A 27,962-nucleotide genomic window follows, 5' to 3' on the forward strand; every position below is an offset into this window, starting at 1 on the left:
GGAGTTCCTCATTTTCCCCTGCTTATCTTCCATGTGTACATGAGGAACATGTTAATAAACTTGTTTTTCTCTTGTTCACCTGTCTTTTATTACAACAGTCTCAGCCAAGAACTCAGAGTCAGAGGAAAATTTTTTTCCTCCCCCACATCCACCTACGAACTAATTCTTCAGAGTTGTTAATACTCTAGACCTTCTCTTAAGACAGAGGACAACCCCATTCCCTAATATGAGAAGAGGAAAAGATTTTATATAATCCATTATAAACACATTTAGCCCATTAGCAATACATTTTTGAACATATCTTTACCCCAAGTAGTCAGAAAACAAGAACTTCTATTCTATAAATCATAACTGGTCATGAGAGGCATACCAGTTTGTGGCAGTTACGTATCGAGAGTAAAATACACATTTATATCATATTCTAGAAAACATAGGTACTCTTTTGAAAGAATCTGAATAAGATGCACTGAAGGGGTCTTTGAATCTTTCTAGGAAAAAAAATGTATCAAAATTCACATATCAATAAAATAGAAAATTACTGTTGTGATGCTGTTCTACTTAGGATTTCAAGTAGTCAGTCATGTTTTTACGTGACTATACCCAATATAAGTAATCAAGGAGACACAGGCAACTTAATATATAATTTGTACTTATAGCTTATGAATAATAAAACTTTAACTAGACATGAAGATGAAATCTAAAGGATAATTATAAAGCCATGTAACTATGTGAGCTAATTTGAAGTATGGAACAGAAAGGATGTCATCAAAGTAACAAACATTTCAAAATCTGTGCAGGTGAAACAAGGACACTTTTTATAAGTAAACATTTTCCAGACATATTTGGGATTAGAAAGTATTTTATATTCAAATTACCAAATTCAAGGAGAGAAGAGAATTCCCTGTTTACATGTTTTCCTACAAATGTAGGAGATACACTGTTGCAATGGTGGTTTATAGAAGAATACAGTAGTTTACCGCCAAAGAAGAATCATTACTCTTCTGCATCTACACCCCAACCATCCAGATTTATAGACCCTAACACACACATAGGCATCTCTTATTGTAAACTGCCAATTCTACTCTTATAATTGAATAGAGATAGCAGGCATCCACAATCCCAAATACATGCTACTTAGATGAGACCCAGATGCTGTGAAAAGTTGCCAAAATATGTCACTTAGTAGTCAAACATGCTTCTAAAATAAGCTTTCTATATTGCAGCTGAAAATAGCTCAAAATTCTTTGGCCTCAGCCTGGACAAATACTGTTAAATTTAGATAATCTAGCGCTACCACACTTAACTGCAATGCAGCCTCTGCAGTTCTTACAAGCTCGTTATCTCTCCTTCATTTGCCTTTGTTCCTTAGCTCATTCATCACTCACAACATGTCACATAACACAGCAAATCTCCTCTGTTTCCTGGAATGGTCTATCTGAAGCAATACTCTACACGTGCTTTTTAGTAAAAGAATCATGATACTTCACCCAAAAGTAAATTCACAAATCTCAGTAATGGAAAGCAAAAACAAAACCAAAACAAAACAAAAAAACTGTACAAATTATATAGAATTCAAAGAACATTCTATTTACCAAAAATAGGAAAAACATGGATTATACAATTACTAAAAGAACTGTGCTTTCAAGTAAAATTAGTATCTTACATATTATATTATTACTATGTGCATTTATTTTAAAAATCTGTATCTTAAGCCCATGTATTTATTTATAGAGCGGATTACTACAAATTTTCTCTAACTAAATTTATACCAGAACAGCATATTTAAAAATATTCTATCTATAACCTCTTCCTAATGAACAATTATAAACTAAAGTCTACATCTTGACTTCTGAAATTTAAATTATAGAAGGAACTGTGTTTTATTTTTCTTTCTTTTTTTTAATTTCTTTTCAGTGTTCCAGAATTCATTGTTTATGCACCACACCCAGTGCTCTATGCAATACGTGCCCTTCATAATACCCACCACCAGGCTCACACAAACCCCCACCCCCCTCCCCTCCAAAACCTGTTTCTCAGAGTCCACAGTCTCTCATGGTTGGTCTCCCCCTCCGATTTCCCCTAACTCACTTCTCCTCTCCATCTCCCCAATGTTCTCCATGTTATTCCTTAGGCTCCACAAGTAAGTGAAACCATATGATAATTGACTCTCTCTGCTTGACTTATTTCACTTAGCAGGAACTGTGTTTTAACTATTTCATTATTTCTTCAATTTGTCTTTATTATTAATTCTATAATGCTAGCTACCTTTGCCATCCTAATCAGACTTACTGAAACAATAATGCAAATACATCAAGTTACTTAAAGGGTAAAAACTCGGAAAAAAAATTTAAAAACCTGTAAGAGACATACCTATATTTTATATTTTAAAAATATATGTGCATGAAAATAAAGAGAATCTTAAAAATATTACTTATTTCCACCTTGCTAAACAACTAAATTACTATTAAATTAACTCTTTTCTTTTGGAAGAAGGGACCTTTTCTTCTCAAAAATCAAACTGCTATGGATGCACAAAGTGCAATCTTTGTTAGTATTAGCATGTTTTTTTAAAAATGCCAACAAAGGAATGATCCATGCATGAAATACAATCTCATCACAATCAAAATGCAAACATGAAGGGGGAAATGGTATATCCAAGACTGAGGAGCAAATCATTTTCCTTAAGCAAATCAATCAGAAGATTTAAAAAAAAAATGAAGCTTAAGTCTTCAAATTTAATCATTAATTTTTACTTATAAACCAGTATAGTTTTATCCAAACCATTTGTTTAATAATTTACTTTTTTAAAATTTAAGATGAAATATATTGACAGAAGACTTTAATAAACTTAATTTGTTAATTGTAATTAACAAACCTAATAGCTTCTACTGGTAGCCAAACTGGAGGGAAAAAAAATAATAAAGGGTATAACTGACTTCATGAAAGGAATATTATATGAAACAGAAATGGAGAGAATTCTATCAAAATGAAATATTTAACATAATGTGGATTTATCTGGGATCTTGCCCAAGGTTACAGATACCAAATGTACCACACAATAGAACCAGACCCTATGCAGAGCCATAACATAAGCACTGACATATTTCATTTATTTTAAAAAGCAGATTACCAAAGTATGTTTTTTTCAAGTTATCATATTTTACTATCAAGAGATAAAAGAAAAACACATAATAATAAATGTGCTTTAGGACAAAAGCACTGTCTACATTATATTATTTTAAAAATGTATGAAAGCATTTTTCTAAAAGGACAAAAGGAACTATTAATGATGGTTAGCTGGTGGGAAGAGAGGAAGAAGACTTTTACTTTCTATCAGTTAGATTATTGACTTTGCTTACCATCCATATACTACTTTTTCTTTTCTAACAGTGCAGCTATGGGCCATTAGATGTTTTCTTTTTCAAAATGTTAAAAATACTATTTTTAAAAAATATATTTCAAAAAATATATATTTCAAGAGTCAACAATGGAAAATCTTCTCAGGGCAAAATTGTCGAGAAGAGATAGAGCATAAAACGTGAGTTAAGTTGAATGCTATTCAATTCAAACATCCCCTCACATAGTTCTCTAAAAAATACTAGAATTAGAAATGTTAGAAATTCTTTTTTATCCTTGGAGTCTAGTTCAACACCTGGCCTTCAGTATACAATCAGTAAAAAGAATATGAATAAAACACACTCCCTCAAGTATATTTCTCAGTCTTCACAAAAAATTCTAAATATTTCCAGTGGCAGAAGCAAATATTGTAATTAGAGCATCATGATAGTAATTATGACAGTGATTCCTTTCCCAGTTTCATCTGTATCATAAAGCAGGCCTTATTTTTTTTTTATAATCCCTGGTACTCAGCACAAAACCTGACTGTCTTTGCTAAATCTTGAGCAATCTAAAAATTTACAATAACAAAAAGCTACCATCTCCCAGATTATCCTTACTTAAAATTTTATCATTTTCATAGCAACAATATACCTAATAGAAAGAAATATAAACACTTTAAAGATTATAGTTCAAAGGTCAATTCACAAACTTAAATTTGAATAAAAATCTTACTTTTCTGCCCTTGGGGTCTAGCCTCATTTCTTTCAGACCCAGCAAATCTCTGAGTAAACCACGTAACTAATTTAACTTTAGTTTTCATTTTAGAGATAAATTTGAAAGACAGTCTTCAGGGCCATACTGTATTCTATGTTGGAGATGTGAAGTCTTAAAAGCACTTTGTGGTTCTCTAACATTTATTATACAGATTTATAATTGTATGAATATTAAATTTTTGATATTTATTTTTTCAAGCGAGATTTAAAAACACCAGTATTTCTTCAAATGTCAACAATTCTTCAAATGTCTATGATCCCAACTAAGTAATAAACCTATAAAAATGAATATATTAGCAAGAGAGGCTAATGAACAACTATGCCAAAATTATCCTCTTGATACCAATACTAGGGCTGTCCTGAAAACCACTCACCACACTTGATCAATTAACCTAAAGGCAAATGAAAACAGCAAATGATGAGATGTTCACATCCTTTTGTTGTGTTGCCTAAGCTTTTTTTTTTTTTTAAAGATTTTATTTATTTTATTTGACAGACAGAGATCACAAGTAGGCAGAGATGCAGGCAGAGAGAGAGAGGAAGGGAAGCAGGCTCCCTGCTGAGCAGAGAGCCCGATGCGGGGCTTGATCCCAGGACCCTGGGATCATGACCTGAGCCGAAGGCAGCGGCTTTAACCCACTGAGCCACCCAGGCGCCCCTTGCCTAAGCTTTTAATTTGGAGATGGGTTAAGGAAGAAGTACAGATTTACTGAGATGTATCAAAACCAATGTACAACGCACAGTACCTTAAACTGCAGATAAAAAGTTATAATGCTAGGAAACCTGGGTGATCAGCTGGCTAAGCATCTGCCTCTGGTTCAGGTCATGATCCCAGGGTCCTTAGGACGGAGTCCCACATCAGGATCACTGCTCAGCAGTTCCCCCTGCTTATGCTCGTTCATTCTCTCCCTCCCTCCCTCTCTCTCTCACAAATAAACAAAATCTTGGGGGGGAAAAAAAGTTACAATGCCTACATATTACGAAGTTAGGCTTATTAATCTTATCCACTGGGACACTTTACATCTCTTGCTTTATAGGTAAACATGAATTCCACATATCAAAATCCATTTTACATAACTTTTCCAAGAATGCATCTATGCTGAAAAATTAAGGATCAGTTGCATTTGCATTCTAACAATTTCAAGACAGCTAAGTGTGTAACGAAGAAGAGAAGCTATTATATTTTAGGGGTTCTCACCTGAGGTAATGAAAGACTTGTCTTAAATGTTAATATTACCAATGCCTTTCTATGAAAGCTCAGACCTTAATTTAGGTAAGGATATCTCCCCCATCCCAGCGCAGAAGCACACAGTTTAAGAGGCCACCTGATCTAAACTAAAAGTGTTACTCCTTCAGTTGCTAGAGTGGCCATTCATATCACTCTGAATGTTTACCAGTTCCCGAGTCTAATCCTCACCACAAAATTCCTGTTCTTAGGTCACTTTCTCAAAGAAGTTCATCTAATTCAAAGGAAATGCTATCAACTAACTACCTAACTTTTAAATTATTATACTGGATTTCACACAAATCAAATTCATTTAAGAGTTTGGATATCCTTGAATGAACTAATAGTTATAATAAGTTTACAGAGCCAAGAGACTGAAAAAGACAAAGAAATGTATCAGATTTAGTTATAAAAAACATTCATCATAATGTTTCTGTGGTTTATAAAGGCAAAAATTATAAATCATTTAATAATAACAACAGGCTAATTCAATAAACTATGGCACATTTATATCCCAAAAATGATAGGTTCATTATAGTTTATAATATATATTTTAATATGTAATCACATCAAAAATGCCCAAACACATTAGTAAGTAAAAATTATTCCTCAATTAACAGGTATTGGTTTATTTTAAGAGTTTTTTTTAAAAATAAAAGATACATAAAGGTAAGGACTTTTTTTTTTAACCATACTGTTTACCTAGTGTTTAGAACCAGTAAACCTATAGTTTGACTAAAGGAATGAATTAGGAACCAAAATGTGAAATTTACATGTTTAATTATTTTAACAGAGCTAGCAAGATAAATGGCTTTTAAAAATAACTGCATTTTTGAAGCCACCTTGGTATAGTCATAGAACATTTAAGCCTCAAAGATACATTAGAAATTAAGTCAACCTGCCTTCATTTTATTTATGAGAAAACCAGAGTTCAAGTTCCATAGCTCCTCAATAAGCCATGACCAACACATAGCTACTCCACAAACCAGTAGGTTATACACATACGTCAAAATGTGAATAAGTTTAAAAAAAAAACAAGCATATGTATGGGGTGCCTGGGTGGCTCAGCTGGTTAAGAGACCTGCCTTCAGTCATGATCCCAGGATCCTGGATCAGCCAGGCATCAGGCCCCCTGGTCAGGGAGTCTGCTTCTCCCTTTCCCCTCCCCCTGCTCACTCACTTTCTCAAATAAATAAAATCTTTTTAAAAAATCAAGAACAAGTAAAATCTCAAATTTTCAGAAGCAAACATTAGAGATAAATCAGTTCATGTGAAACCCTGAAGGGTCTTTATTCTCACTTCTTCCTTCCTTCAACTTATCCTTTTAAGAGCTCACTTATAATAATGGTAAAATAATATTCTAAACATCCATTAAATTTAACTTCTAAGGGATAAGCGGTGTAAGGATTATAGAAAAAATATTCTCCAAAAAGTCTTTATTCATGAAGTTCATGGCAAAGAAAACAAATATACCTATAAAAAATATAAAGTTGCCTTCCAACTTGGGGTTAATCTGACTTACCTGAATTATAAGAGATATTTATTACTTATGCAATTTAAAATTAGAAACTAACAAAACAGGCTCCTTCCCACTCATTTTGAACAATGAAGTGTATTCAGAGGAAGGAGAAAGGAAGAACAGTTCCCAGAAAGAAGAAATAACATATACAATGGCAGAGCTGCCAAATCCATTTTGGTAGGAATAGATGACAATGACAGATCAGGAAAGACCTTTGTATGAAATGCTGTAAGGTCTGGGCTTTTAACCTTGAGGGAGATGATGATACAAAGAACAGTTCTCAACATGTAAGTGACAGTCAATTTTGCACTTGAGAAAGCAACTTGGGTTAACAGGGTAAGGGCTAAATAGGACAGGGCCAAGACAGATGGCAGAAAGACTAGTTACTAGGCTTCTATAAAAGTTTAGAGGAGAGCTGATGAAGCCATGGATAAGAGACTTTTATTTGGTGATCTACATTTGATTTCTTAATGAATGGGACATCTGGTAGAATACAGAAACAAGAATGGGTCTCAAATTTCCATTTTGGATGACAAAATAAATGATGCCATCATAAAGACTGGGAATGCAAGGGGCTCAGGTGCTGGGATGCCAAGCACAAAGATAATGAGTTTAGTGGGGGACAGGGAGGCTGGAAATCATGGAATTGAATTAGAATCTTAACAATAATGGAATAGTATCATGGTTTATGGAGCTCTGACAGAAGTATCTAGAGGACTAAAGGTTGTTTTTGTTGTTATTAAATTTGTATTCTGGTGTAAGTGTATGTGTATGTATCCCTTTCTTTTTTTAGCTCTGGTTCGGTCAGTTCCCTTTGTAAAAACATGCAGCTCTCTTAAGTCATATCATTCTTTATTATATGTGTTCATTTCATTCTTAATCCTGAATTTCCTTGTCCTCCTGATGTTATCTTGCACTAGTGGTTAACTTACAAATGTTCAAGGTTTCATTTACATATTACTTATGTACTGATAGACAAGTTCTTTGAAGCCTCTGGCCATGCTACAACATTTCTTTTCTACCACTCAGAGTGTGTTTCATCAACTTTTCCAAAATTGTGCAAACCTATGTGAGCCCTTAGCTTAAACTAACTGGCCCCTATTGATACCAAACTCCTCCCCATCACAAACTGGGAAATTTAATAAGAACTCAAGAGAGCCCATCAAGAGTTCAGACATTTAGGAAAAAATAAAATGTATGAGCCTCCAAGTATCTGGCAAGTCAATTCGAAAAGTGAATCTACCTCCCCCAAATAACCATAAGGTTTGCAGGTTACTTCAGAATTGGTCTTTTTTTCCTACTAGATAATGTCTATTCGCTTTTCTACTGCCTTAGGTACTTCCTTATCCCTTCAGTCTAGCCCTACTATTCCCATCCTTTTTATTCCTTCTTAGATGTTTTCTCAATTAATCCTTATATAGGTAGTTTTAAAATTCTCAAACTTTTAATAGAAATGTATCCTCAAGAATTAGGCAAAATCTTTCTCCTGTTCGTCTAGCAGGTCTAAAAACCTAAAAAAGCTCCCTATCTTTGAAATGTGGTATGTATCACAAAAACTTACTCAAAGTGTGCATATTATGGTATTATTTTTGTACTGTATTATATTTTGCCTCTAAAACAGTATTCTATAAGTTGCAATTTAAATACTCTGTGCAAAAGATGACATACATCATGATTTCCTTTACATAAAGTTAACTAAAATAAAGAATACTTTTAAAATGAAACAAGATGGGATTGGGAGGGAGACAAACCATAAGTGACTCTTAATCTCACAAAACAAACTGAGGGTTGATGGGGGGAGGGGGTTGGGAGAGGGGGTGGGGTTATGGATATCGGGGAGGGTATGTGCTATGGTGAGTGTTGTGAAGTGTGTAAACCTGGCGATTCGCAGACCTGTACCCCTGGGGATAAAAATATATGTTTATAAAGCTGTAAAAAAAAAAAAAAAAAGAAAAGAAAGAAAGAAAGAAAGAAAGGATGAATCCCCAAGTTTTGTAGCAACATGGACGGGACTGGAAGAGATTATGCTGAGTGAAATAAGTCAAGCAGAGAGAGTCAATTATCATATGGTTTCACTTACTTGTGGAGCATAACAAATAGCATGGAGGACAAGGGGAGATGGAGAGGAGAAGGGAGTTGAGGGAAATTGGAAGGGGAGGTGAACCATGAGAGACTATGGACTCTGAAAAACGATCTGAGAATTTTGAAGGGGTGGGGGGTGGGAGGTTGGGGGCACCAGGTGGTGGGTATTGTAGAGGGCACGGATTGCATGGAGCACTGGGTGTGGTGCAAAAATAATGAATACTGTTATGCTGAAAAAATAAAAAAATTAAATTACAAAAAAAAAAAAAAAAAGAATACTTTTAAAAGACACATTAAAAATGTCACAAAATTATATAAAAACAAACGCAAGAAAATGAACCCAAGATTTAGAATAATCATTTGCTTGGGTGGGGAAAAGATGGGAAACATGGCAGGATCATGTGGTAAGATATAAATAATGATATATCAACACCCTGTGTTTTGTTTTAGGAGGTAATCCTAAAGATGCTTATAACTAGAATTTTAAAAATAACTATTATTAGAATAAAAGTTAAGTAACTACATATATAAAACAGGCCATACAATATTCAGTGGATATGAAGTACCAGAGATTGTTATGAATCCAAAGAGTAGAGAAAAAGGTTTAATTTTTAAAAGGCTCAATTTGGAAAGCATGAGCTTATGGTGTGACTTTCCTCAGCTCTTACCCTCCAAATGTATTTTTAACAATGTTTCTTTTTTTAAGATTTTATTTACTTATTTGAGAGTGAAAGTGAGATATCACAAAGAGGGGGAGTGGCAGAGAAGAGGGAAAGGGAGGCAAAGAAGACAGAAAGGGAGAAGCAGGCTCCCAGCTGAGCAGGGAGCCCAATGCCGGGCTGGATCCCAGGACGCCGGGGATCATGACCTGAGCAAAAGGTAGACACTTAACCAACTGACCCACCCAGGCACCCCATTTTCAACAAATTTAAATAAGAAGAAAAATTATTTTCTGTTTTTTCTACTCTTATCCCAAGTGTCTCAATCATTCACATCCTACTCCTCCTCCCTGGCCCCCCATGAACTCTGAAATTGAGAAGAATTTTTTAATTGTCATTAACATTTTCTTCTTCAGGATCACTCATTCACTACCACCTTGCAATCTTCCCTGGTTCCCTTTTTATTCACTTGTCCAATCATTCATTCAATCAGTACTTAAGAATTATAATGAGTCAGGCTCTATACTAGGAAATAGTACCAGAGAAAGTAAATAGTGGTATAAATATGAGTTACTCGATCAGCTCTCAAGGAGCTTGTAGTCTAGTCTAAGCAGATACTACTAATAAACACAATAAAAAGAGACAAAAAATAGAGAAACAGGCAAAACTGGTACAAGGCAGGGAGGGCTGCACAGATGTAAACTGAAACAGCACTTTGCTGTTTGGTAAGGGGGAGGGAGGCTTAAAATAGAACGATAGCCTGTTCAGAGGGCCACAGGCAGCTGTAGAGGGCCAGAGTACAGGATACAAAGGAATGTGATAAGAGACAAAGCTAGAGGGCCTAAAAAAACAGAGGTCTGGATTGTAGCTTGTTTGAAAACTTAGTCCCCCTCTTTCAGAAAGTGCTGTCCATACAACTATAGAAACATCCTCTAACACAGGAATTCTTACCTTTTTTGTGCCATATGGCAGACTGGTGAAGCCTACTGATCCATTCTCAGAATGTCTGTATATGCATAAAATACACAGGATTCCAAACAATTTTTATAGACACTCCACTCTTAAGATAGTATAGCATAAGTGTGGGCTGTGCACAGCTGCTTTCTTCTGGAACATGGTAAGGAAGGGGGAAAGTAAGTTCACAGTGGAAAATGATGACGACCCTACCCTTCAGCCAGGTGATCGAGGTTAGCAGCAGTGCTAAGTCATGTTGACCATACATACTCTTGATATGTAATGAAGGTACTTTACCTCTCTGGCAGTCTGACCATGACTGAAACATCTGGCAAATCACAACTGGGGAACATTCCACAAAATATCTGACCAATACTCTTTAAAATGGTCAAGGTCTCTCAAAAAAAGTAAAGTCTCAGAAATTGTCAAAACCAAGGGGACCAGAGGAGACATGTCTAGTAAACGTAATCTAGTATATCCTGAATAGGATCCCAGAAAAGAAAAAGGACACTAGAGAAAACTGAGGAAAACTCAATAAAAAGTATATGGGCTTTAGTTAAAATAATGTAGCAACAATGGTGCAACTGTTTTGACAAACATACCCTACTAATGTACAATGTTACCGACAAGGAAAACAGGTGTGGGGTATAGAGGAACTCTCTATACTATATTTGCAATAATTCTGTACATCTAGGACTGTACTAAAACTTTCTTTAAATAAGATGCATGAGATTAGAAAGGAAATGACTTACAATGAAAATTATTTTTAAAAAGCAAATTTGCAGTGTAGTATCTGTGCTTCTTTATTAATGCATTAAATAAGAGTATTTTCAGGCAGGCCTAATTGTGGTAATTTCCATGATGGATGTAAACAGTATTTTAAGCTAGCTGCAAACAAATATGAAATTACCTGAGATTGCTATACTGACAGTCAAATGTATTGCTAACACTTCTGCAATTTATAGTCTACAGTCAAAACTGAAGATATGCTAAATCTTATTTAGAGTTTAGTAAATAGAAAGATGTAATTTGTTTTTTCCTATCCAAGTTCAAGACTACTCAACTCTACCCATAGACTGCAGGTTAAGAATCATCTTCTGGGGGTTGCCTGGGTAGTTCAGTCACTTAAGCGTCTGTCTTCGGTTCAGGTCATGATCCCAGGGTTCTGGGATCGAACCCCACGTCAGGTTCCCTGCTTAGCTGAGAGTCTGCTTCTCCCTCTCCCCCTGTTCATGCTCGCTCTCTCTCAAATAAAATAAATAAAATCCTTTTTTTCTTTCTTTTAATAAAATCTTTAAAAAAAAAAACAGAAAGAAAGAAAGAAAAGAAAAAAGGGCCTCTTCTAAAGGAAAGAGAAAATAAGCACAGATGACCCTTAAACAACATGGGTTTGAGGTGCATGGGTCCACCTGTATGTGGATTTTTATAAATAAATTTATGCATAGTACTATAAATGTATTTTCCTTATGGTTTTCTTAACATTTTCTCTTCTCTGTTTACTTTATTGTAAGAATACAATTTATAATACATATACAAAATATGTGTTGTGTTTATATGATGGATAAGGCTTCTGGTTAACAGCAGGCTATTAGTAGTTTTTGAGGAGTCAAAAGCTATCTGTGGATTTTCAACCATTGGCACCCCCACCCGCCATGATCAAGGGTCGACTGTACCAACACTAAATGGACACTCTATTGCAGGATCTCTAATGGTCCGGACCCATACTTTATCTCATTAAGCTCTCACAACAAGCCCATCCCACAGATAAGGCAGGAGGTCCAGAGCTGAATCCTCAGTGTGTTGCTCAGCAGCTGTGCCATCTTTGACAGACAACCCACCATAAACCACTTTAGAGGCTTGTGTTTTCAACCTAGGCTTCTATTTCAATCATCATTGGCAATTGATAATAATAATAAGAGTTCTTTATTACTTAAGGATTGCAAGAAAAAATGCTTGTAGCACTTTGAGCAAAATGTCAAACATTATTCATGCAATTTCTTTAATTTGGGGTTTTATTTTTAAGTTGTAAATTTTCTCTTAGAAATGTTCACAGAGGGTCTTTTGAAATGTTTTTTGTTAGTTTTAGCTGATTCTTTAAATAACAAGAGATTTGCTCTAGAGAAGGATTTTATCTTTCTTTGGAAGAAGCCAAAACCATCTCCATTTAAGGACACATAAGCAGCTGCTGCACCACATTTTAGTTACCCACAAGAAAGGGAAGCAGGCAGAGCTCACTCTACTATAAACATAAAAAAAAATAAAATAAAATAGCAAATACCTCCTCCAAAATTACAGAAGAGATTTAAATATTAGAATTTGTAGGTGTGGTGATTGAGGTAAATGTAATATATAGTATAAACAAAAAATCAGAGAAAATAGGAAAATAATGCCTACCCCTTTTCCAAAGAATTTTTTCCCCAGTTCTAATCTCAAAGACAGATTGTTCTAGGAAGTTCAAATACCATTCCACTTACTCAAATTTCATCTGTATAGTAATTTTCAGGAAAACAATTGCTGCATTAAATGAGGCAATCCTTTTAGAAATATTACACACCTTAAATGTCTAACAAAAGGCACACCTATTTTCAATAAAGCATCAATAACATTTAAAATGCCATTGATTAGGAATCTGTGATTATTTTGCTTTTACTATAAAGTTACTCTTGATACTGCCTCCACTTATTAAAATTTTAGTTAAGATTTTATGGTAGTTTATTGCAGCTGTTAAAAAATCTTAAATACTGAAATTCATGAATTGCAACTTTTCTTGGGGTAATATGTATCAGTATAAACATGAAAATTACTGTTCATAAATATATTGTTAAAAGTTCTACCTGAAGAAGCCACAAACTAATTAAATACATGTATTAGTTCTTATTTTATATGATAAAGCTAATTTTTTAAACTGAAATCAGTTAGTAGCCTGGTTTTCCCACACACACCCCTCCCCCATATACACAGTGGTATGAAGAAAGAGAACAAAATGAGACAGTAAAAGGTATTAAACATGATTCTGTGAAAATGTTTAATCACTGTACTGTTAGAAGCTAACCTTATGAAACTGTAGTATTAAAGCAACAGCAGCAATGGTACAATAAAAGTTGTTTGACTTATTAAACCAGTAATATTCTTGCTCATTAAAATTCCTATATACCTATTTTAGTTCTTCAACATTATCACCATCAGTACACAATTATTTCTAAGCCTGAAGATTAATGAATCTTTAAAGGGAGCTTTCTACCACCCACACTTTTTTTTTCTCATTTATCTTCCATATACTTTTAAAAATTACAAGCAAAAAATGTGGCACAAAGTGTTAATGACCTTTCCATACTTAAAGTAAGATAAATGACATTCTAAAAAAGTTTGGTTGTGATAAGACTATGTCTAGCCAATCATAACTTCAGAATTCTTGTGTGACATCATAAGTCCACCCTAGAGCACTTTTTCTCCTACACCTACTTCAATTGTTCCCATAAGTCCGGTAACAGAGTCAGAAAACTTTCCAACTAAACACCGATAAGACTTCATACAACTTCACAATACTCCATACTGTAATCGTCACAACAGCCAAGGTAAGAAAAAGAGTTCACTGATTTTGGCAATTCTTGTTTTCTATAATTTAGAATTACTGAACTTTTTCAAGAGTTAATCATGTTTTATAAATTTCAGTTCCAGGTTAAACAATAAAATGTTTGATATGACAAAAACTTTAATTTCTAAATAAATGCATATCTGTTTGGGGACTATAAGAATAAGACTTAACTTTGAAATAATAAGGGTCGCATCATCTTTAACCTTGGTTATTGGTTTGTCATGTGAATTTGACATTTTTATTTTGTTTTTCAAAAGTGAATTTCTGCCAATTAAAATAGCTTTCAATTATGTTACCATATTTGATGGTAATGGAGATTTCATTTCTTCAAGCAAAAACAGGGGCTTCATCTTATTATCTGTAACTGTGCTGAGAAACAGCGTAGGACTGGGCTTCCAGTTATATCTGTGAAACTATCAGTAGTCGTGTGATTGTACAACATGCACAGTGCTGGCATTACTATTCCAACATCATCGTTATGATTCTTTACAGTAAATACTTAATAGAATTTTTTAAAATACAAGACAAACTACTCTCAAAATCCTTTGGGGGAATTTTTCCCTCTCTATAAACTCCACTCAACTTTTAAAAAACACTTCTAAAAAGAATTCCAAGATTTAATAAATTCTGTTACTTATATGAAATCCAATACCATATCATAAATAACAAGCTTGGAAATTTTAAAACACCCATCAAAAACACATGTAAAATTCTTTGTAAAGTTAGAGAATACCAATTTGGCAATTTTAAAGAGATCTTATTTTGGTACAACATTCCTAAATATTTGAGTGAATTTGGTTAAAAATGTTTATTCTGCCTATTAATGAATATACTGTTATCAAATTACCACCCTCCCTGGTTTCTCATTATCCTTTCCTGCATTTAGACAGGGGTGATGAGAAAGAAGGAAATTTTCTTAAATGCCCAGAAATGAAGATGATACAATAAATTTTATGACTTCGGTTTGAATTCCACTTACTCTTGATGTTACAAATTTCAGTTTAATATACGAAATGTGTCTTCATTCTTAAATCTCTATCAGTCGGGACATAAAGGACACTTTCATATGTATGTCAAAATAAAATTTATCTCTGGAATTCCAAGTTCCTATGACAAATATTAACTCTATTGCTTTTTTTCAAAAAGAACTTTGTAATTCCACAAGCAGCTTTCCTTAAGACATTGCAAAAACATTTCTAATTTTTGCCTACCACTGAGGCACTGTAACTGCCTCTCAATATCTTTACATTCATAAAATGTTTTTCCTTTGATATCATATAAAGGTCTCTTGGTGCAGGTGTTTGTTTACTTATTTACAAATTTTTACTCAAATACCTAGCAAATTACATTCTCACACTTCAAATGGGATATTCATGAATTCTTTTATGGTACCAGAATTTTACTACATCACATATTGCTCCAAAAAGTTGAGAATTTCCAGAAAGAGCACAAATTCTGCTGTTAAAGTTATCCTGAGATAAATCATGTATACAGGCTAATAAAAATTACAGTTACAGTGACAGCTGTTCAAATTTCCAAACATAAATGCCCTACTGCCAAACATTATGTCCCAACTAGTTTACCTCTATCATAAGGTGACATTTAAGTATTGTCTTTGTTTACAAAGACAGGAGGCTTAAAATTAACTGTAAAAAAAATTATCGAATGAAATAAAATAGGAAGAAATATGAAGAATGTTATGAAAAACTGGTTGTTTAAAAACATGTGAAAGAGCTAAAGTACTTGCTTTCCTACGGGAAGTCAGTCATTATCATTTCCTGAAACTCAAATATTAGAATTATTTTAAAAGCATTTTAGTGGACAGTAAGGAAAATAATATTCCAGAAAAAAACAATTTGGTTCATATTTTTATGTATTATTTCTTAATCTGATTAATTGGAGACAGAATAGTTGTATAAACAAAGGATTTGTATAAACAAAATTTGTAAAAGAAAAAAATTTTTAGGGGTGCCTGGGTGGCTCAGTTGTTAAGCATCTGCCTTCAGCTCAGGTCATGATCCTAGCGTCCTGGGATCAAGCCCCTCATCAGGTTCCCTGCTCGGTGGGAAATCTGCTTCTCCCTCCCATTCCCCCTGCTTGTGTTCCCTCTCTCACTGTGTCTCTCTTTCTCTCTCTCTCTCTGTCAAATAAAGAAAGAAATCTTTAAAAAAAATTTTAATGTAGTAAATGTGTTGTGTAATAGATTATGTAATATATTAGACTATCAAATATATTAATTTTTAAGTAAAAATTAAATGTAAATATTAGATTAAGTCTCTAAGTTAGACTATGTTTATTACCAATCCTAGAAATAGTCAATCAAAACTTCCTTCTTTATTTCTGAACAATCTTCTAAATGTACTGATACATACCAAAATTTCATTTTGGTATATGTGTGATACTGCATCTCTATTTTATATTAGGAAACAGACGCAAAAATGTGAACTGCAAGGTCACGGAGCTAGAAATGGTGGTGCCTTGGTTGGAGCCAAGATTTTAGAACTCTAAACCACATGCACATCACATCCAGTGATCAGCATGGCTTAAAAATACATCATGACACCGGCAAAGCAAAATAAACTAAAGTCCTCAAATACTGTTAATGGTACCCTAAATGCAAAGTCAGAGGACACAAACTTCATTTAAATTCAAAACCACTCCATTTCATTGAAAGCTAACTTACACATGGGGCATTATGTCCTTAATAACCTATATAATATTCTCCTGATCACTTTTAAAGACAGGGATATAAGAAAGTTACAGATATCCTTGTTATTAAACAATAAACCATGGAAGGCAAAACTCAAAATAACTCACAGGCTTTAAAAAAAACGATAGAACATACCACAGTCAATGTTTCCTTTAATTTGTTTCATTCCTTAAATACTGATGCCTTTGATCTATTTAGCCCTGATGCCTAAAATCTAGGTTAATTTTTCAAAACTTTTCACAAAACCACACACTTCTGCCTTTTATTCCAGTTCCAATATTAAATCCTTACCTCAATTTCATTTCTGACCTGCTCACATTCTACCATTTAAAATATTCTACCCCATTTATTTTACAGTGCTCCAACAGAGAAATCTTGCTTTGTTATTTATGCTATGAAAATGATTTTCATCTAAACTGAATTAACAGTGTTGATCAGCATAGCAATAGAATAAACCTAAGGGTTAAAAATCAAGGAAATAATCTTTCTAAATTATAATTACCTAAAACAAATAATATGTAGTCTTTTGAACATTTCTAGAAATTGTACTTCGATGTTCTTACCCTACATTAATTCTGAAGCATATATTACCAAATAAACACAGTAAAATGAAGCCTGGGCCTACAGCTCCACTCCAGGATAATCACAGTCAACTGAGGACCTCTAGTGAATTTTAAAATGTACTCCACCTTCAGGTCTTTCAAAAAAAAAAAAAAAAAAGACCATTTCACTTATATTAGTGGGGGTTTAGAGAACTAGCATTCATTTTTCCTTAAAACTTTCCTTCTGCACTCCCTTCCCACATCTTTTCCCCCAAAAGAAGAATCTGAAGTCTCAACTACTAAAGGGTTAAAAAGAATACTTTAATTGTGAATAAATTAATTTTAACATAATAAACAGATAATGAAGACAAGTCTACCGACAAAACAGCAACAGCAATGTGACAATTTCAAAGAGAAAATCTCTCTATGCTATTGTTTAATGAATTTTCCTCAAGGCAGAGCTTTACAGCAAGGAAAACATTTCATTATGGGGTCAATTTAGGGGTTGAGAACAGAGTGATTTTTATGTTTACACAATTCTTTTCATAACCGGGCAGAAGCAGCCTGAAGCTTCTTTCAAATAGCCAGTGCGGACCAACAAAGTTCTGGAATGTTGATGCCACAAAGTAACTTCAAATAGAACATCCAAGTTTAATATTAGATAATCTCAAAAGGAAAATTATTCTACCAAATTGAACTTCTGCATCCAACAGATGGATAATAAATCTATGATGAACTGTCCTGATTTGATTCAACAAGTCACAAAACATGCATATATAATCATTTCCAGGTATCTCCAGATATCTGTGAAAATGACACTGAATAGTAAGAAAAAACAAAACCCCAAAATAATCTTAATATAGAAAGGTCCTGTACACTCAAACCTATAGAGAATTCTAACCTTCTGAACCAATTAAGTGGAAAAAGAACTCTAAAAAGTATCTGTAGGACCTCAGTGTTAGATGTATAATACTTGAGTTTGCTAGGAAAATATGCCTCCATTTACTAAAAGAAGTAAACAGCCAAAAATTTAAAAAAAGCAAAATTCTGAATTCCATAAAGAATCTCAGGAATTTAAGGATTCAGAGAGAAAGTACTCCCCAAAATTGGAAGTTCAGAAAATTATGCAAAGGACTGAAAGTACGTAAATTATAGGGGAGGATTGCTGCTCACCATATACTGCATTGTTAAATTGTTTGTTTCCTAGCAAGTCATAAAGCAGACCACCAAAAGTTTTCCAAAGTCTGAGACTGAGGTTTGTTTTGCACAAGATTGCATCTAATATTACATTAAGAAGTAGGACTCACTACAAAGTGAGGGCCCTTGTAGAAGCTGATATAGTACCTTTCACCCAAAATGTTGCCTACTATGGTACTTAGTTGGAAGATTAAGAGTTCCCTGTGGATTGTCTCTTTTGTTCCTCCATTTCAAAAAACAGAATAGCATATTGATACTTCCCAATTTCACTTTTTTTGAGCAAATGAGGAAAAGTGGATAACAAAAGACTTTATAAATCCTACAAAGAATAGTATTCTTCCCATTCCTCCAAAAATGAAAATAATCATAGATCCCACAGTATACAAAATACTGTGTGGGTACTTTTCTGCCTCTTACATGTAACTCAAGAGACAGGAATATGGCATTTCTACAACCAGATCCCTATCAAAGGATCTTTTATATTTTTCAATATTCTGATTCTATAGCCTGGGTGATGAATTAAATTTTCAAGTGTCCTTACTCCTCCTGTCCCATACAACTAATCTATATATTTCCTTTAAAAGGGGAGGTAGGACTAATTTCCATCTCCATTATTGCTGGTGCCCGGTACAAGTTCAAAACCTCCCAATACAATCCATTTATGATTATCCTAAAAGAATGCTCTATTATCATCAGATAAAATGAATATCAAGTGAAATTACTTTTGAGGATTTCCATCAAATATTACCCAATTACAGCTTGCCTCTAAGGAATGGAGGAACTCATCTTTAAATGTATTCATCATACCTTCATCAGTAGAGAGTTCATCTCCCTAGGGCATACCTCCTCATATTTCACCAAATACCCATCTGCACAAAGCGTCCTTCAGGTTAATGTTAATACTAACAATTTATCTAAGCTGTAATCTTCTAAACTTCATTTCTCTCTTCTGTGACAGAGAGACTTGAGAAGAATACTGGAGATTATAATTTGTGTTCAACTACCAAATTCTGTTATTCTAACTGGTTAATCTGTTAGTCCCAGCACTACTTTTGATCATTAACAATTTCCTAAAACTATTAAATTAAATCATAAGAATCCCTCATTCAGCTTCACTCAAATAGTTGTACTATATGTTACTCAAATAGTAACAGCTATGCACTGCATACTAGAATACAAAATAAACATGCAGAGTTCCTTATATTCATGATCTACAAGTCTACCTGGGGACATGTGAATCAAAATTAGAGCACAGCCAGATAGCTCTCCTGAAATAGGTAACACCAAAGCCCTACTGAAAACCAGAGGAGATAACCAATTCTACTTAATGAGTAATGGAAAGTTTCATTAGGAAGTGATATCTAAACTGGGCCTTAAGGATCAACTGAAGTTTGCCTGGCAAAGAATCAAAGGTAGAGCGGGGGGGTGTAGAGGGTAGACATTCCAGGCACAGCCAGAACAACATGTGCAAAAGACAGAATCAAAAAAGGCAATGAAGTATTTATGGAAAGGTGACACGTTTCATGTGACTGAAGTCCCACTCATCAAAGTGTCGGGGTAGGGAATGACTCTTGCATATATGCTTCATGATGAACAACTAGCCAGCTTCCTCCTTTTCCATGTTTTTTCTTGAAGTAATTTTTAAAATCAGAACTTACAGACCATTTAAGTCATGAAACTTCATAAAAATGTAAGTTCTAATAGGAATGACCAATGCTAGTTCTTATTCCTTTCTTAACTATTCTGTTATACATTCTCACATGAACTAGTCAAATACATAAAAGAATGAATTTTCCCCACATTTAACCAACAGCAGAAAAAAACTTAAAGCATGCATTTTCTTAAATGACAAAATAAAAAAGGCTTTATTTCTACAGTATTTTATCTGAGGAATTCAAACAAAAATAATTAAATTAAATTTAAAAACACACTTAAGATGCCATCTACCAAGTAGTAGGGGTGTTAACAGCCCTTGTGTTGGACAATGAAGAATATATGTTACAGACATATATATGTTAGGGAAACACAGGTTTTACCAACTCTTTAAGAGAATGAAGTTTGATGTTAAGTTAGCTGTTTGGATCTCCTCACTATAGATCAATACTAGAAGGAGGCCAGAGTCTCCAGCCAAATGAAAGCACAATTGAGTATGTAATTCAAAGCTAATAGAGCCAAACTGAGGTACTGAAACTACAGAATCTAACAACAATTTACCAAATGCTTTCTTTGTAAACCTAAATGCCTAGTTCTCACTGATCATGCCTGAAATACATCTACCCTCTCCCATTCTTTCAGTTCTCTCTGCTCTCTCCAGCACTAGCCTCTCTCAATAGAGCTGTCCGCTTTATCTGGGCTTTCGTGGAATGTGAAGAGATTAGGGAGAAAATGAAATCTGGATACTGGGATAGGTGGTAATATCTTGATCAACAATGATATATCAACAAATGTTAACAGCAGTTAAATTACAGGCTTTTTTAAAAAAAATTCCATCTCTAATTTCTATTTCAAAATTTATAAAGAAATATCATAACTGACAACAAAATATCCCCGTCTTAGTAACTATTATCTCTAGATGCTTAATTTCCAGGTAATTTCTAACCTCTAATTTTTCTATAATAATGCATTGTTTTATTTTTGTTTCACTTATTACTTACCACAACTAATTAATTAGACAGAATAACTTATGGAAGCTCTGAAGAAAGCAAATGAAAACCACCATTCTTGAGTACAGGTCATTTCTTTTTTTTTTTTTTAAAGATTTTATTTATTTATTTGACAGAGATCACAAGTAGATGGAGAAGCAGGCAGAGAGAGAATGAGAGAGAGAGAGGGAAGCAGGCTCCCCGCTGAGCAGAGAGCCTGACACGGGACTCGATCCCAGGACCCTGAGATCATGACCTGAGCCGAAGGCAGCGGCTTAACCCACTGAACCACCCAGGCTCCCCAGGTCATTTCTAAACAGGGACTGTCTGTGGTACACAGTGAGATAATGATAATTTTTTTTAAAAGATTTATTTATTTTAGGGAGAGGGAGAAAAAGAGCATGTGTGCATGCATGCAGAGGAGAGGGACAGAGGAAAAGAGAAACTTAAGCAGACTCCATGCTGAGCGTGGAGCCTGATGGGAGTGCTGGATCTCATGACCCTGAGGATCACGACCTGAGCCAAAACCAAGAGCCCGACGCTGAACCAACTATGCCACTTAGGTGCCCCGAGATGATAATTTTATTACTATGCTTTCTGAGCCTGAGAGTCTTCAGTACTTAATATCCAGTCTTGTTAAAATGTTACTCAAAATAGCATATTCTACAAAGCTACAAAACCATAAAAAGGGATGACAAACATGTGAATCTATAGTTCTGCTATAATACTTCCCATTTAACTTTTATTTTAGACGAAAATCAACATCTGCAAAGTAATTTCTTACATGCTTTTGTTTTTTTTTTTTTTTTAAAGATTTTATTTATTTATTTGTCATAGAGAGAGAAGCGAGAGTGAGCACAGGCAGACAGAGTGGCAGGCAGAGGCAGAGGGAGAAGCAGGCTCCCTGCCAAGCAAGGAGCCCGATGTGGGACTCGATCCCAGGACGCTGGGATCATGACCTGAGCCGAAGGCAGCTGCTTAACCAACTGAGCCACCCAGGCGTCCCCATGCTTTTGTTTTTATGAGATTTCCTCTGATGCTATTAATACACTAATATTCACAACAGTTATGCTCACAGAGAAATAGTCTTTATGAAACTATATGTGAGAACTTTCACTCAAGGCAATCGTCTGAAATGAGCTGCACCCTAAACCAAACTATACTTCTAGTCATTTTGAGAGGAGAAAGCAAAGACTTAAATTCTTACACTCCAAATACAAGACAAAAAAGACATCATGGTGACCCTCACCAAAAAAGACTACATAGTTTTATGTCATAAATACAAATATTGAGGAAGATGAATTAATACGAAATTGTGTCTTTACCTGTTCAGAGAATAGGTTACATGCATGATCCTAATCCATTCGCTATTTTTACATTCCAGGCTACGCAAACAAAGAGTGACGGAGCTCCTATTTGGCTGCCAGCTTTTTACCTTTCTCTCCACCATTTAAAACCTGAGACTTCCTGCTTTCCTGGGGTCATGGAGAAAGTCCAATACCTCACTCGCTCTGCTATAAGAAGAGCTTCAACCATTGAAATGCCTCAACAAGCACGCCAAAATCTTCAGAACTTATTTATAAATTTCTGTCTCATTTTAATATGTCTCTTGTTGATCTGCATCATTGTGATGCTTCTCTGAAGTTCTGCTGCAATCTCCAGTGATGCAACTTGTCACCATCAGCTTAAAATCTGTCATCCCATGAAGAGGGGGAAAAAGTACTACATAACAGACCACTTCCTAAGTAGAAGAATTTCTTTTGAAAAGGTCAAGATTCAGGACAAAACAAATTTTTAGCAAATGTATTCACCCGTGGGATTGTGTAAACATGAAAAGAGCTTTATTTTCAAAAATTCAAAATGACTGTAAGTGTGCATAATGTAACTGTTGAATTCAGAAACTTACAGAGCTTGTAAGTTTCTATCCCACATCTTCTCTGAGGATGAAGTAGGTTTAGTTTTGAAATTGCACTGCTAACCAGTTCATTTCACTTATAAAGCATTAGCTTCACTCTTGGGGGTAAATATTATTTATACTGTACTGTAAAAGCCTCCGTGATGTTTATTAAATATTTTTCAGGTCTTCACCAAGTACCAAAATAATCATTCAAATGAAGAGTCATCATTTGAAATAGCCTACTGATTTCTCACATCTGTTACCTTATTATCTTCAGAACTCTTTGTAGTAACTCGCATAACCTACATTATAAAATAGAAATTGTATTATTCTTTCTTTGTACTACACTAACATTTTTTAAAGTTTATGAGAACCAAGTAGGAAAAGTAGGGCCATACTCTAACATAAATAAAATTTCTCTTAACCAACTTTTTCAAAGAATTACAGAATTCTAGTATATGAAGATAAACTATAAATCCGTTCTCTGTAGTACATTATGATCATCAGACAAGAACTACTGGTTAGCTTAACAGCTGACAGTATGATTAGGCATAATTACTAATACACTAATAGAAGAGAGTCTAACCTAACTTCAGGCACTGTAGTTGATCATCTAAGTACGTAACTTAATCACACTATGTCTTTGAAATTATGAAATCTTAAGACTTTAGGATGATTTTATAGATTGTCTTCTATTCTTAAGCTCAGCCTCAATATAGGCAAGAAGAAGAATTTAAAAAAATAATAAAAGGAAAATACATTCCTTTAAGCTTTAAAAGAAAAAAAATTGGGGGGTTCCCCAAAATTAATTCTTTGATCACGTTTTGACATGACCTTTTTATCCTACAGTTCATAATAGAATAGAACTATTTTCCTTAACCTGTCAACCAAATAGTCAATACCTACTTGGTAGGCCATTCTACCATGCTAAATTATAAACCCAGCAATATTAATCTACAATTTTTTTTCTTTTTTGCTGAATACACGTTCAATTTCCTCTCTGATCACTTAAAAATACCCTCCAACTCATAACAGAAGTAAAACTTGGTACTGGAAAATACATTCATTAATTTGTTAATTTAACTTGATTCAGTTTAGAATTAGGCCTAAAGTGGTTTATACCTATACTGCATAATCTAGTAATTTCAACTTCAATTCAAGACATATTACTAATATAGCAATACTAAAAGAGTAGAAAACACATAATTTACTGTATGATTTGCTAAAATGTGGTTACTAAAAGAATTTGAGAAGTCAGTACTGACCTTGGTTTATAATACAAAGGCAACTAACATATTAATCAAGAAGACACTGTTATAAATTTTTTCTGGGTACCTGACAGGTACTAGAGATGGGGGGGGCAGTTTTGATTTACTGATATTTGAGGAACAGACGAAAAAGGATCTCATACTGACGGGGAGATTTCAGCGAAGCCTCATCTATGGGCTGGAGATCCCTACTATCAACTAAGCGGCTTATAAATAATAAGCAATACATTTACATCACTGGTATAATTACTTGTGAAAAAAGTAACCAAGTTCTATAATTAGCTGCACTGATGTTAATATGTGAAAACCTGAAATGCTAAATTCTGTTCCTTTCATTGTATTGTTCATTATTACAATATCAACATCAAACTAGAAAATGTGAAGTTATGGAGTATTTCCCTAAGTAAAATAGAAATAAGTTTTTTGTTTTTCTTTCTGACTTTAAGCGAAATTAAAAACCTTTTTCTTGAGGATTAAAGTATACTGTAATTCAGATTATAAAATAGAACCAAAAAACCTATTCCTTAAATGGAACTTATTTATTCTGTTTATCATTATATGTAAAGAGTAAGATATAATAAAACAATGTATTTAAAATTTTTAAATACCAAATGTTCTTTCTACTATAGAATAAAGTTTAATCTTAACTTACAGGATACTACAAATGAACTAATTTTTAAATGTTTAATGTTGCCCTTTATATAGTAGTTGTTTCAAAATATTTATTTAATGCAAATCACCTATATCAAAAAGAACCTTTTTGAACTCAGTGAAATCGCTTTTTAATACAACTCATGATTGATATGGCCATAAAACAATCAATATAAGCAGTTTTGGTTTTGTAGATTGTTTTCAGTGAGTGACTTTTCTCAAAGTAAGATCAAGATTTCCTCATATAGACACAAGAGGGCAGACCTACATAAAATAATGAATTTTCTACTCTTTAGATTTTATTTCTCCTCTAATTATTTTTTAGTCTTCTGGCAAAGTGAGAAACCAGTAAGTTTTTTTTTTTTAATTTGCTCTTCTGATGTATAAAATTACAAGCCAATACTATGTAGAAAAGTTGAAAGATTAAAAAAAGTCAAACATATTACTAATTTATTAAAGCATATATACAAAATGCTTTTTAACTACCAAGTGAATGTGTCATATTGTCACATCCTATCTAGAGTGTCATAGGGTTCACAGCTTTCAGTGCACAGTTAGATCTTAAACAGTAAAAAAAAGGACAAAAATAAGAAAAAACAAGAAAACTATTTCTTTTCAGAGTATGCAATAGAATACATAAAACACTCTCATGTTAAAAATAAAACTTTTTCATTTAATCATGTTAAACAAAAACCAAGTCATTTAAGTCATTTTATCAAATTTTTATTTACATTCTTGATTTATATAAAGTTTTCAGCAAAATATGCTGAAATCACTAGGTGTCGATATTTTGGCTGACCAACCCTCATCATGATTTAAGTGGGGTACAAAATTTTATCTTCCTCTCTTTAAAAAATGATTGCAACCCAGAACTTAGAAACATCCTAGGGAATGTAAGAGAAAAGAAGATAACCAACTTCCTCAATAAACAGACCATTTCCTCACTTCTGTCTGAAAAGATGCACTGTGAGCTTAAAGGAATCCAATGGATACTGTTGTGTGTAGAGGTATACACCTTGCATGCCCTTCCCCCATTCTCCCATCCTCCAGAAAAGAAATAAAAGAAGGAAATGGTAAGGGATACATTCTTTCCAAAGAGAAGGCAAGACTCTGGTGGTCTGTCTTTTCTGCTGTAGGGTCAGAAAGGTTTTGGGGAAGGTGGGAGGAAAGGGGTGACACAGAACAGAAAACCCAAAGACAGTTTGCACATGGAGGTCTATATTCTAACCACCTAAAGGCATAGATAGCCTCTCTTCATTTACAAAGGAAAATGTTTCAGAGTATTACTCTACCTGCATTCTAGCTGAGTTAGTAGGAAATCATGGGAATCCAGGAATAGCATGAGCATGTGACTGTGAAGCTGACTCAATAATTATTCCTAAGAGCCAAGCTTCCACATTACAATATTAACCTTTGGAGGGAGAAAAGCAGGGAAAGAAAATGTGCAGATCAAATGAGATAAACACTTCTGAGAGCTACTAGGTTCTATATAAATCTATGGTGGTGTTAGATTATGACTCTGCCAAATGCCTTTCCTTGGTTGTAAAGAGAGAGGCTTCTTTCATGGTGAGAGCTTAGGAGTTGTGCCTGAAAATCATACACATTCTCACAATTTATCAGATGGTCTGATCCTTACTATGGCTCTTTCCTTTATGTAAAAATTAGACAAAAAGGAAGTCAATTCTTTAAAAGGTCTTTTAAGAAACAACTAAGATAAGAACTTTTATAATAAAGACAGCACTTGGAGGCTCCAAGGAGAAGGTATTTAAGAACTGTTTTCTGTAATAGTCCAAGAAGGGAATGAGAAGAGAAGGGATCATTTAAACATGGCAACTGAAGTGTCTTCAGTTTTCTTTACCTGCTTTCACCTCTCTACTACAACACTTAGGAGCACAACAAAGAGACCCTTTCAAATATGGTTCATCAAAAAGCAGGACATGCCACGGTGTGTGCAAATGTCCTCTAGTAGCCTTCTTCTTCTATCATGTACTAGGCAGAAGATTTAAATATAAGTTTGGCTCTACAGTGCACCTCCAAGCTTCTTACCCTCTTTGCATAGCTTCAAGGTTAGGAAAAACTCCAAAGCAGAGGGTTTTCCAAGTAGAGTAAAAGAAGTAAATTAGTACTCACTCCCTTAAATTCATCCAATTTGCTCAGTTATCTTTCTATCACACCTTCAGGTTGGAATATTATTACTTAGCACCCCATGGACAACTACAATTGTGTACAAACATACCAGCTGGAGAAATAACTGCCTGATCTCTGTTCTCATATAATCACAGAGCATTTGAGAACTAAAATATAACAGCATTTTAAAAATTAGGTTTCTGGGGCGCCTGGGTGGCTCAGTGGGTTAAAGCCTCTGCCTTCAGCTCAGGTCATGACCTCAGGGTCCTGGGATCGAGGCCCGCATCAGGCTCTGCTCAGCAGGGAGCCTGCTTCCCCCTCTCTGTCTCTCTGCCTACTTGCAATATGTCAAATAAAGAAAAATCTTTAAAAAAAAAAAAAAATTAGGTTTCTGGAGTGCCCAGGTGGCTCAGTCGGTTAGGCATCTGCCTTTGGCTCAGGGCAGGATACCAGAGTCCTGGGATCAAGTCCTACATTGGGAATCCCTACTCAGCAGGGAGTCTGCTTCTCCCTTCCACTCTCCCTCTGTGCTCACTCTCAAATAAATAAATAAAATCTTTTTAAAAAAAGATTTTTTTTTAATTATAAAAATTATGTTTCCTATCTTTCAATCACTTGAACTGATAAATCACAAATCTGGTTAAATTGCTCTTCTCTGATTTGTATTCCAAACATCATAATAATGCTTCCTTTTGGTTATGTGGTTTTTATATATAATCAAGATTGTTCAGTACTGTGCCCAAAACGAGAATACCGAAGGTACACGGGATGTGTTCAGGATT

General features: G+C 34.3%; 2 protein-coding genes across 6 annotated transcripts in view; one reads left to right on the forward strand and one right to left on the reverse strand.

Moving 5' to 3' along the window:
- Positions 1 to 27,962, reverse strand: part of CEP85L (centrosomal protein 85 like) — a 223,684-nt gene that overhangs the window by 89,427 nt on the left and 106,295 nt on the right. The window lies entirely within an intron of this gene.
- Positions 13,975 to 24,911, forward strand: PLN (phospholamban). The gene is made up of 2 exons (XM_047732076.1): positions 13,975 to 14,126; positions 22,622 to 24,911. Exon 2 carries the CDS (start codon positions 22,721 to 22,723, stop codon positions 22,877 to 22,879), a length of 159 nt encoding a protein of 52 aa, XP_047588032.1. The 5' UTR covers positions 13,975 to 14,126; positions 22,622 to 22,720; the 3' UTR covers positions 22,880 to 24,911.

This window comes from Lutra lutra, chromosome 6, assembly GCF_902655055.1.
Source record: "Lutra lutra chromosome 6, mLutLut1.2, whole genome shotgun sequence".
NCBI classification, from domain to species: domain Eukaryota; kingdom Metazoa; phylum Chordata; class Mammalia; order Carnivora; family Mustelidae; genus Lutra; species Lutra lutra.